General features: G+C 43.7%; 1 protein-coding gene across 1 annotated transcript in view; it reads right to left on the bottom strand.

Moving 5' to 3' along the window:
• The window catches only part of LOC113837496 (beta-1-syntrophin), a 242,190-nt gene that overhangs the window by 22,982 nt on the left and 206,929 nt on the right, over nucleotides 1–12,279 (bottom strand). The window contains exon 4 of the mRNA XM_027431687.2: nucleotides 6,518–6,657. Within this exon, the coding sequence (XP_027287488.1) occupies nucleotides 6,518–6,657 (140 nt within the window). The remainder of the gene's footprint in view (nucleotides 1–6,517; nucleotides 6,658–12,279) is intronic.

The following is a 12,279-nucleotide window of genomic DNA, read 5'->3' as shown; positions in this document are numbered from 1 at the left end:
ATGGGCTTTGTTTTCATCTTCTAGTTGGTGAAAGTCTTCACGTGGAGTTTCCAGAGAGAGACTGAACAGGATAAATGACCTACAGTGTTTGGTTTCCTCGGCAAAAGCCTATTAAAAACCTATTTCTCCAAAGCACATTGTCCCAAGGGCTTTATAGCAAAGAAATCCCACTGAGTGCATTTAACAAACGAGGACTCTGAGAGACAGGAGGGTTGGTTGGCCTGGAGGTAGGCACTGTTCCGGAAGGGGCGAGACTAAGATGAGAATTCTTGGCTGTTACATTTGCAGACTACTGCTTAGGAGCACATAGCGAGTTGCCTGCCAGCTGGAGGGGATGAGGTGAGAACAGCTGAACCACACGGACATCCTGAACTTCCCAGCTGCCAGATGGAGTTCAGAGTAATACCCGTGGCCCTGACTTTATCCTTGCACGTAGGTAGGTCTTGTGCACGTACGAAATGAATTCCACTTTGCACCTCAGTGGTTAGCCTGTTTTCGTTGGGAGGATGATGGTGTGTTGAAGAAGCATGCCCTGCCGTTGGCTCTCCTTTAAGGTTAGTGGTAGACGCTGCTATTTTAACCAACTACATTTGTATGCTTGAAGGGTTTTTCCATTTCCATCCTTACATCTGATAAAGGTTTATGGCTTTAGATTTCTTTGTGTGGTTGGCTTACAATCCATCCCTGGTATCCCTGTCTCCTGTCTACCTGCCTCACGGTCTTTTTGGCATCCCTACCCTGGAAGCTTCTCGTATCTCACACTCTGCTTCTGAGCCTCCAGCTCCCTTTCTAGCATGTTTGATTTTGAGGAGAATCTGTCATCTGACCAGGGAGCCACTGAGCCTGCTAATGTAGTCAGCATTAAGACCCCCCAAAGATGACAGCTATCCAGCATCCTAACTTGCTTGAAGGACTCCTTGAGGGAGGGGCAAGCCTGCTTACCCAGCTGAGCTGAGACAAATTCTGAAGGAGCCATGACCAGTGTTCCTCAACTTACGACGGGACTGAATACTGATAAATCTACCATACGCCAAAAATATCAAGTCTACAACTCACTGATTGAACTTACCCCACTTAACATCGTAATTTAGCAGCATTGAGCACTGTTGATTCCACTAAGGTACAACATTTCAGTATTACTGTAATGTCTAGACGTCAAGGCTGAGCCACCAGAAGTCAGGCATTGTGTGCATAGCATGTGTGCATAGCAGTGCATATGCTCTAGGAAATACTGGCTGACAGAGCTATTGGTAGTCTGGGGAACATCTTGGACATGTCTGTCTATCACAGTTAGCACTAGCTGAATGCAGCTATGGAGTGCTTGAATATACTAAGACAGAAAGTATACTTTTACTTTTATTTACATTTAATTTGCTGACGTGGGTATAAGTGGCTGGTGGTTGCCATGTTGGAGAGTGAAGACTTAGAATCCTCTGTGAGGTCAGGTGGAGGCTCAGGAACCATACCCAAGCCATTGTGGTACCTCCAGGATCACCTTATTATCCCTGCTTCCTGGTGCTCTTCAGAAGCTCCTGGACCACCTCATCATCCCTGCTTCCTGGTTCTCTTTAGAAGCACCTGTTCAATACTTTCTTTGCCCTCACTCACTGTTCCTCTTCCATGTCTAGGGAGACAGGTCTTTGTGAAGTCTCTCTGGACTTCCAGGTTCACCAAGTCACATTGTTGCTGTGATTGGTCTCATTCAGGGGATGAATGACTGCTTAGAAGCAACCATGTCTCCCAGCAACTCAAGAATTTGTGCCCTCACAGACACGTGGTTTTAATTTTTCCTATTTGCTTTCCCTTTCTTCAGCATGGAATCAGAACCACTGTCTGAATTCAGTAGTCACCCCTTGACCTTTGTGATCTGTATTCCAAAGGTAAGAATATATATACCCTGATTGTATCTGTGACTACTACCTCCTCCAAAGATGCTTCATGTTCCGCAGGGCTCACACTGATAAGTGCTAACTGCATTCCGACACCTCAGTGGACCTGAAGTAGTTCCAGGGTATGGCACCCTTCTGACTTTGTACCAGTTTCTTAACCCTCCTGAGCTTTGGGTCTGAATCAGGAGGATACACTGTGCCACAGGTTTGTGGGATGGAAGTTAAGAGCCTCAGAAGAGACTTAGGTCAAGTGCTGGGTACCTACCTGACCTGGCCAGATGCTGGTTCTCATCTCCCTCATCTGCAAGACTGTTTCTGGTGCTCTGATGCTACCACATCTCATTGTACAGGAAACAGGGACTCTGTGACTGAACTTCTCTACTTTCTAGAAAGCCTTGCCCCTTACTCCAGCTCTCACCATCATTTTCGGTGTAGTTCTCACTCAGGCTTCAATTTAAACATTATTCTTCTGCCTGTCTCCAGACAGTGGGCAGCATTTTGTTGTTGCTGTATTTGGTCTAAAAAAATTCCTTGGATATTGCTGTCCATAAATGCATTTGTTCCAGGAGTTTGAACTTTGTTTCGCCTCTTTAGACTTTGCCTAAATTATAACTTCTGGCATACAGCACATAAATTATGAATGTTGAGGAATGAAAGAAAGAAAGAAAGGGAAAAAGGAAAAGCAGTCACCATTGGTTATAGTTCCCAGAAGCTGTGGGGAGAAATCTGAGAATGAGCTATGGTTAGTTTTATTTTCATGTTTCCTGAGAGTTACCCGGAATCTACCCCATGTCCACCTTTGTTCTTGACAACTGATGTGACAGGTGCCAGTTCAGTCTCCCTTCTGGGTAACTGGAATGATGTCCATTCTCTCATCTTTCTTTGGTTTCAGCTGCAGGAATTCCTTGGAATGTGAACATGAGCACTCCAGATGTCAATTGCATAGTGAAGGTGATGGACCTGAGTTAAGCATGGCAAATCGCCACTTCCATGTAAACATGTTAAGACTGCCCAGAGAATCATTCTGCCGCAGACTTTGAAACATGCAACATTCAATCCCTTTACTTTTATACTGATATAGAGCTGGCTGCTAATCCTCAAAAATCTCACCCATGGGGGTGGGGGAATCCAAAATTTCTATGTTCAGATCAACTTTACGGCTGTCCACCATCGACCATGACTGGTTGTCTGAAGAATTTCAGCCCTGTAAGTGCTGCCATTGTGATCTAATGTTACCACTTATGGTTTTTACTTTCTCTTTCCTGTACTTAAGCTTTGATGACGTGGGGTGTCCTACTGTATGCTGCAAATATGTGCTGCTCTTATTGGTTGATGAATAAAGCTGTTTCGGCCAATGGACAGGCAGAATTTAGCCAGGTGGGAAATCTAAACCAGGACAGAGAGAGGTAATAACAGGGAGACACCATGCATGTAGCCAGCGGGGAGGTAGGATGCCCAGGCATTTTGTTAAAAGGCCACGTACATGAAGATACACAGATTAGTAGAAATGGGTTAATAATCAAGAGAGAGCTAGCCAGTAAGAAGCCTAAGCCAATAGCCAAACAATTATAACTAGATATTAAGTCTCAGAGTGGGTATTTCATAGTGGCTGCAGGGACCCAATTGGGTGGAGAGAAACCAGTCCAGTGGGACCAAGACTAGATGAAGGAAAATCTTCATCTACACTTTGACTATAATTGTTACTAGGATTGAAGAACTGCCATGTTTCTATCTCAAGACAGATGCCCAAAGCTTAGATGCACTCCCATGAGCCTGCTGGACCAAACTTCAAAAACAGCCTTCCCCACACTGTCCAATAGTTCACCCATCGATAACCAAGGAGGCCTTTGATTATTGTCAGGGACTAAGTCAGGAAGGTGACAATGATGCTCACACATCCAACTTCTAAGAAAAATCACAGTGTCATAGAAGGAATTAAGCCAGAGCACTGTCATAAACCACACAGAGAAAGAGCTTGCAGCAGAAGCCAGGCTGAGGGATTGTCAGCAACTTCAAGGCAACACTTGAGTTTCATGCACTGTTTTCTGAGCACACAGGAAGAGGATACAACTATGTTGCACCTGATCACATTTCATGACATGGCTGGTTGCAATAACCCTGCAATGAACATGGAGTATAGGTATCTCTTGGAGATACCAGGTTCAATTCCTTTAAATATAGCTCCAGAATCGAAAGTGCTGGGTCAAATGCAGCTAAAGAAGTTATTTTAACTTCTGGAGAACTCACCACACTTTTTCATAGTGGCTACATCACTTTGTGACCCCAGCAATAGTGGGCAAAGCCTATTTAGTCCCACATTAAAAAAAACATTTTTGAAACTTTTACACTTTTTAGTAATCACCATCTAACGGACGGGAGGGAATATGTTTCTGTGATTTGCATTTCTGCAAGGATTAGTGATGTTAAGCTGTTTTTGCACAAACCCGTTGTTTATTTGTGTAACTTATGAGAAATGCCTCTTTCAGTCCATAACCAACTTTCTAATCAAGGCTTGTGTGTTGTTGTTGAGATGTAGGACCTCCTTGTATATCCCGAATATCACCCATTTGTCAGATACACTGTTTTCAAATTGTTCCCCACATCCTATAGGCTGTCTTTTTATTTCATTGTTTTCTTTGCAGTTCTGAAGCTTTTTAGTTTGTTGTCCTCCTGTTTATCTATTTTTGCTTTTTGTTGTTTGTGTTCTTTGTGTTACATCCAAAAATACATTGCTAAGTATAATGTCAAGAACCTTTTCTTCTAGGGATTTCTGGATTTCAGTTTTTACTTTCAAAGGTGCTCCTAATCTATTTTGAGTTGATTTTTCTATGTGGTTTGAGACAAGAGGCCAATTTCATTCTTTTGCATATGGATATACATTTTTTCCCAGAACCATTTATTGAAGTGATCATGCTTTCCCCATATGTCTTCTCTTTTTGGTACCCTTGCCAAAGATCAATTCACTCTACATGGGTGGATCTATTTTTCCATTGTCTTCCGTAAGTATGCATGTTATTGTGTCAGTAGCATTGGCTTTTGGTCACCACTAGCTAAATTATGTACTTGAAATAAGCAAATATGAGGTCTCCAAATGCTCCTCTATAAGGAAAATGTAATGTAACGTGATGTGAGTGTGTGTGTGTGTGTGTGTGTGTGTGTGTACACAATTGAATGTTTCTGCTTAAAAAAGAAAAATTATCTAAGCAAAATAAGTCAGAAACAGAAGAACAAATGCTACATGATTCAATGTGTCTACATGGAGACTCTAAAATGTCAAACTCACAGAGTTTCAGGATTGTTACCAGGAGATGAGGAGAGGAAGAAGCTGGGAGGTGTTGGCCAAAGGATACAAAGTTTCCATCCTGCACAAAGTACATATCGTGCAAAAGTAAAGAGGGTAGGAGGAACTTTGTGGAGGAGGTAAGTCTGCAGTATGGTATTGATTGTGGTGATGGTTTTGTGAATGCTAACATTCCTTTTCATTCAACCAATTATATACATTATACATACAGCTTTTTGTGTGTCAATCACAGCCCAGTGAGGCAGCCTCAGAAAAGCTGCAGGTTGCATGAGTAGCTAGTACACAGTAAACATTCCAAGAAACAGACAGAATGAGGTGGTCCCACTGCCACGGGAAAATCACACACACCTTAGGAGGGACTTAAGAAACTCCCACAAACATAATGGGCATTTGGCATGCTATTTGCTGTGTTGCCAAGTAAAGACCCTTGCTTGATGATTACACTTGGACCCCAAGACTGGGAACACATGGATTTAATTCATTTCCAAGGGGATAGGATGGGTATCCAGGAAAATTTCCAGTATGGGACATTACACAAATGATATGGTCCCTTAATGTCAGGTGGGTATTCTGTTATCTCCATGATGTCTTGTTTAGCAACAGATAGCAACTTACATGGATAAATATGTACCTTGAAAGACCCCAACTAAAACCCAGCCTGATACCCACCAGCATGTATTTGAAAATCACTCTGGCTGCACACACAGCTCTGGGTAAAGGAACACATGAAATGGTTGGTCATGTTGACCAGTCTCTGGAAATTGTTATTGACTAGTTTCCAAGCAATGTTATTATCTTCAACAACTGTTTGGTTTCTAAAAATTGTTATGGGTTACCCTGCTCCAGAACACCCAAGTTTTGAAAATAAGTATAAGTCACTCTGTTCCCGGAAAAACCACTAGCTGTCCCATGGCCTTGCAGGTGTAAAACTCAAAATAACATTCCAAACCCCTTGTGGGCAAAATTGTAAGTTCAGTTCCCAACTTGAAATGACTCATGTATATTATAGCCAATCAATATGTTGTGATATTCCTGACTAGTGACCAAAAAGATATAAAAACTGCTTGCTTTGGAAACTCAGAGAACGACCCCAATGCGTTGGAATAAAATCCTCTTGATTTTGCATCGAACTTTCATTCTGTGAGTGACTCTGTGGGGTGTGTCTCCCGAAGTTGGTTCCCCTTTTGGGTCCAATAACCTGTACTCTTAAGGAGCTCCCAGCCTAGGCCATACCATTAGACAACACTAGAATGTGTTGGAATAATTATAATTGATTAAAACACCATCGAACTGGCGACACATCACCCGCACCCAAAGTCAAGGTTACCTGGTGGCAAGAAGTGGATACGAATGCACCGGGCTGAACCAGGCGTCCTTCCTTCGTGGCATGCTGTCATAGATTAAAAGGTCTTTCTCAGTCAGAACCACGAGAGCCGGTTTCCACTGTTTCTCACTCTCTCCTGGCACCTGAAACAGAAAGCAGAGAACTGAAACAGCTGGAGGACAAGGATGAGTGAGGAAATGCTCATCCCTTCAACCAGAGAACCCAGCAAAATGAGTGTCTTTTGGTTCAGGCTTGAAATGTAGCGAAATAACTATAGCGGGATCCTAGCGCCTCCTGACCACTGAAAAGACCTGGTCCCGGGGCCCTGGTGTGCGCTCTCTGTATAGTCAAGGAGAGAGCACAGCTGCAATACGTCTGCCATCGGTTCTCACCTGTCAGTCAGCACTCAGTCTTTATTTCACAGTGGGAGGCAAATGCTTGGGGGAATGAGCACTCTTGTCTTACACTCTGGTACAGCACATATTAGTATGAAAAATTTTGAACAGATATCCAAAGGCGCTGAAGAGCATCCTGCAGAGGCACGCGTCTCCTCATTTGGATGTGAGACACGCAGTCTCTTAAGTCTTGTTCTTGAATTGCTCCTGTGATTTAAGCATCGCTTCAAAATCTCTCTTCTTCCATGGACTATTCAGTAGCATTAGATGAAGAATACTGACTTAACTCAGGGGACAGGATGACCGACTAGGAGCAGGACAGAAACATCAATTGGATACACGGACCATCCATTTTTTGAATCGCATCCATTGCTGAGTCCTGTAAACGTCACCATCCCTTTTGGTCCCTTGGACGCCTTAAATGCTCTTCTGTCCATGGAAGAGCTCTCTGTCAAGGTTGAATTCCAGGACCCAGATTAATCTTGGCGAGGATGCAGAATGCCAGGCCCACCCGGACCTGTATTTATCGGGATGCACAGATCATGTGTGTGCTCCTCAAGGATGAAGAAGCAGTGCTCCCGATTCTCTGACAGTCGCCAGCTTCTCAGTGCAGTCAGTTGTCTAAGAACTCAAAGGAAACTTCCAAGTGAGCTAAATTCACATTACATCTCATCCCCCCTTTATTTATTTATTTATTTATTTATTTATTTATTTATTTGTTATGTGGAGGTTAGAGGACAATTTGCAGGAGTTGGTTCTCTCCTGTCATGTGGGTTCTGGAGATCAAATTTATATTGCCAGGCTTAGAGGTGAGCATCTTCACAGGCTCAGCTACCTTGTCTCTGTCCCTTCTTCTCCTTCTTTTTTTTTGGGGGGGGTTTCAAGACAGGGTTTCTCTGTGTAGCTTTGGAGCCTATCCTGGCACTCGCTCTGGAGATCAGGCTGGCCTCGAACTCACAGAGATCCGCCTGCCTCTGCCTCCCGAGTGCTGGGATTAAAGGCGTGCGCCACCAACGCCCAGCTTTCTGTCTCTTCTTTTTCATTCTAAGTGTGTGTGTGTGTGTGTGTGTGTGTAAATCTACTATGTATATTTCTATATCTTTTTTTCTTGAGACAGATTCTCACCTAGGCCGGGTCGTCCTGCCCCAGCCTCTTAAGGGCTGAGATGACAGGCTTACACTACCATGCCTGGCTTCACTGTCATAATAAGTGTCAGAGTGAAATCTGCACAGAGCAGAGGAGGCACAAGCATGTGGCTGCTTTTCACACCAGCACCATGGCCAGTGTGTTAGCAATGAGTGACCAAAGCAGAGAAAATGTGTCACTGGTGCTGGGGTTGACCTTTTCAGTTCTCTGTGTGACGCAAGCACAGTTGTAGAGTTCATGAATCATGTGTCTTTGGGGTTCTTACTCCTGCTGCTTCTGTGGCCTTCCTGGCAAACACATGTACACTAGAGGCGAGCAGTGTTGACTCTGCAGCAGGGAAGCCAGAGCACACATCCTGCTTCAGAGTTTGCTAGCTGTCAGTCATTCAACCCCTTTGCATTTTAGTTTCTGTGTCTGTAAAACGGCAACCATTAGCATCCGTCGCAGAGGACGGTGTGAAGACAGATGACTTGGGAAATCTGTAGCAGACTTAATGCAGTGCAGGGCAAGCAGCAGGGAGCCACCTTCTGAGTAGCGCTGACTCCCGGTGTTACTCCAATGACTAAATGGGACAGTGAGTTTGATGCACTTAGCAGCTGGCAGCTGGTAAATAGAGATATTGTGGTGGGCTCACCGTACCTTTAAAAAATAATGTTGAAAAGGTGTTCTTTGGCAATGGGATGGATATAATGAAGACAATGACTTTCCTTGGGAAAAATTACAAGATAAATCCACAATACGTTTTATAACGATAATTTAAATATCTTCTGTCTTCTTTTCCAAAGACCCCTCCACAAGAACTCATCTTTAGTTTTTAATACACTGCCTTCCAGCAATTCCAAATCAAACCTTGCTTCCTGAAGAGCATCCCCATCTTAAATGTTTGTAAATCTATTTATTCTTGAATGTGAACGAATGACTGTTGGCTTATCTTCCCTCTCTGTTTTATGCACACTAAAAATATCCTCGTTTAGATTATTGATTTTGTAAGACTTTCCCACAACAGAGCAAGATTGCCTGCAAGAGATCAAAATAGATCAAGAAGAAGAACCAGTCTTTACAAGGTGAATGAACTATATATCTAGAGGCAATAAGTTGTGTGTGTGTGCGGGTGTTGGGGCGGGGGTCGCTGAAATAAACTTTTCCAGCTCCTACATTAAATTTAGTCAATTACATTTCCAAATCATTAAGTAGGACTGGAGAAGCTACAAAATGGTCCTTTCCAGTGTGACAATCTTACTTACCTAGTCAGCCCAAAATCAGACATTTAAATATAGACATGAAATACCATGATTATTCAGAGACAATCTGAGGTTTTTGGAATTAATCTGGGTAGTAAATGTCAATGGTGGCATGGCAACCTCTATACCCATGGGGCCAGTGACATAGCAATGTGTCCAGCGGTATGGTGTGTGTGGTTTGAATCATTCCAAAGCCCTGCAAATTCTATGGCTCATTCAAGCCACCTCTGTGGCTCTCTTAAAATATGCTGTGAGAAAACTCTGAAGGGCTACGTCCCATCATCCCTCTGGGCAGATCTGTTGTTTTCATACTGTGCAAATTCTGGAGAGCAACAGGACACCCATGGTAACAACGGACTTTGCAAGGAAAAAACAAAAGCCATAATAAAGACAAGATTTTGTGTTCCAGAGAGATAGCATAGTGGATATAGTAGGTGAAGCATTTACTATGCAAGTGTGAGGTTTGAGTTCGAATCTCCAGGGCCACATGGAAGTAGGGTAGGCATGGAAGCCACCTGTAATTCCAGCATTTCTAGGGCAGGGCCGAGGAATCTTAGAGATAACATGGCTAGCTGGACTAGCCAGACATGCTGCAGTTTAGCAAGACATTCTGCCTCAGTAAAGAGTAGAGAACAATTGAAGAAGACACCCAATGTCCTTGGGATCATGTGTGTAATCTGCCATGAACTTGCCCCCTCCTAGGTATGCCACATATGTAGACATCATGCCAATAGAAGAAAAATAGAACAGGATTTTAAAAAACAGAACATGTTCCACATGAGCCCTAGACCAAAGCCCTGGAAGCACATTTGTTGTTGTTAGGCTCAAGTGTTTGTGTTACTGTTCTGATGACAGCTTCTACTAGAAATCTAGTCTTTCTGGCACGCAAACATAGCCCCAATGTCAGTGGGGGGTGTCTGCATTTTATTAAGTCATGATGTCGTGTCTGAAGTGGATATAACAATGTCCATCTCACTGCACACTCGTCATGATGTCGTGTCTGAAGTGGATATAACAATGTCCATCTCACTGCACACTCTGCTTTGGATGCTGAAATGGTCGCTTTCTGAAGCACTTGTTTCGTCCCCTCCTTCTTTCGTGTGTGCGTGCGTGTGTGTGTGTGTGTGTGTGTGTGTGTAGATCTGGGGATAACTTCAGGGAATTGCTTCTCTCTCTTGCTACAATGTAGGCTTCAAGGATTGAACTTGGATCTTTTGGGTTGGCAGCAAGTGCCTTTACCCACTGAGTCATTTCATCAACCCCAAACTTAATCTGTCTTTTATTTAAGTCTCTGTATCAGTCATAACGATTCTTGTTTTACCAGTCTTCTTTGTTTTGAGTCTCTTCTCCCTCATCTGCGTCAGCCTTCCCAATAGTTATTTCCTGTTTTCTACTTGGGCACAGGCAGTAGAACAAGCTCATGATCTTTGGAGTCCAAAAAGACCAGCTTCAAAATCTGGCTCTGCTGTTTCCTAGCTGAGGGATATGAGCAGAGTCCTGAAGTCCCCGGTACCCCTGTCCTCAGATGTATCACATGCTGAAAATGGCTTCACTTCCTGCTTTGTGAAGACCACGTGAGAGACGTACAGCTGTCTCTGCACCATCCTCGGCATGGCTTCAGGGACTCTCCTAACTGGGGTGGTGAGGGAATGAAAAGACCACAGGCAAATGGACATACAGGCAAGTTGAGATCAGGTGAACTGGCCTCTCTGATGGAGAAGCTGCAGGACCCAGGAAGCTCAGAGGGTTTATTATATACAGCTGATTAGGTAGGGGTGGTTACTACATACAGATGAACGAGGCGGTGGGGTTATTATACACAGCTGAACTGGGGACAGGTTTAGCTAATCTCAGCAGGCACAGTCTCTGTAGGGGAGCAGATTCAGACTTTGAACATCTGAGAGAACTAAGCTGCGGTGGACGATTTCTATCCACACTGTCAACAGTCACAGTTGAACCCAAAGCTGGGGAAGGTTTTGCTACTCTGGTGGGGGTGGGATCCTTGACATGACCATGCTAAAGTCAAACGTGCCCTCACTGAGAACATCACTTGCTTTCAATGCTTCATGCACTCCCGATGTTCTGTTTCTCCTTCTTAGGCAACTCAGAAAGGAAGGGCCCTGTGTAGGGACAGTGACGATTTAGCAAGGGAGTAAGCTCTGGAAACCTTGTTGACAACTTTTGAATCAGAGAGGCTGGTTAGCATGGCTATTTTTCAATTTGTCTGCTTACCTCAAGTTGCCAACTGTTTGGAACAAAGGATGAGATACTAGGGTAATTGTCTTTAGTGGTTATCAACTCAAAATGCCTTCCAGATATTAGGTAATTAAACCCCGTACCATCTCTCAGGAAGGCAAAGAGCCCAGCAGGGACAGTAACAATTCTAACTTCTTCTAGGCTAAGCAATCCATAGGAAATGCAACAAGGAGCCAGAGACATGAACAGTTAAGTGCCAAAGGAAATGAGAAGTCAGAAGGAACAACTTAACATTTAAAGGAAGAAAGGGACCTGGGGAGATGACTTAGTTGGAAAACACTTGCTGTGCAAACATGAGGCCCTGAGTTCAAATTCTCCACACCCACGTAAAAACCAGATGTGATGTTTGGACCTGTGATCCTCGGACAAGGGAGGCAGAAAGGGTTCCTGTGGCTCACTGGCCAACTAGTCTACACAGTGAGCTCCAAGTTCAATGGAAGGTGTTGTCTAAAAAAATTATGGTTGAAAATGCTAAAAATATCTGATGTTGATGTCTGGCCTCCACATGGACACACACACACACACACACACACACACACACACACAGCAAACTAGCCACAGAAGACAGGGATAACAAACAGAAAAAGAAGGCATAGAAAGTTTTGTTCAACCCAAGTGTTGATGAGGGTGAGAAGTAACTGAAATTCTCATCTACTTGGTTGGAATGCATACTGGTAAAACCCTTCTGGAAAATAGTTTATAAATTTCCTTGAAAGTTAGCATACAT

Source organism: Cricetulus griseus, chromosome 10 (genome assembly GCF_003668045.3).
Source record: "Cricetulus griseus strain 17A/GY chromosome 10, alternate assembly CriGri-PICRH-1.0, whole genome shotgun sequence".
Lineage (NCBI taxonomy): Eukaryota > Metazoa > Chordata > Mammalia > Rodentia > Cricetidae > Cricetulus > Cricetulus griseus.
Note: the sequence above shows the minus strand (reverse complement) of the source record. Positions and strands in the feature narration are given on the sequence as shown.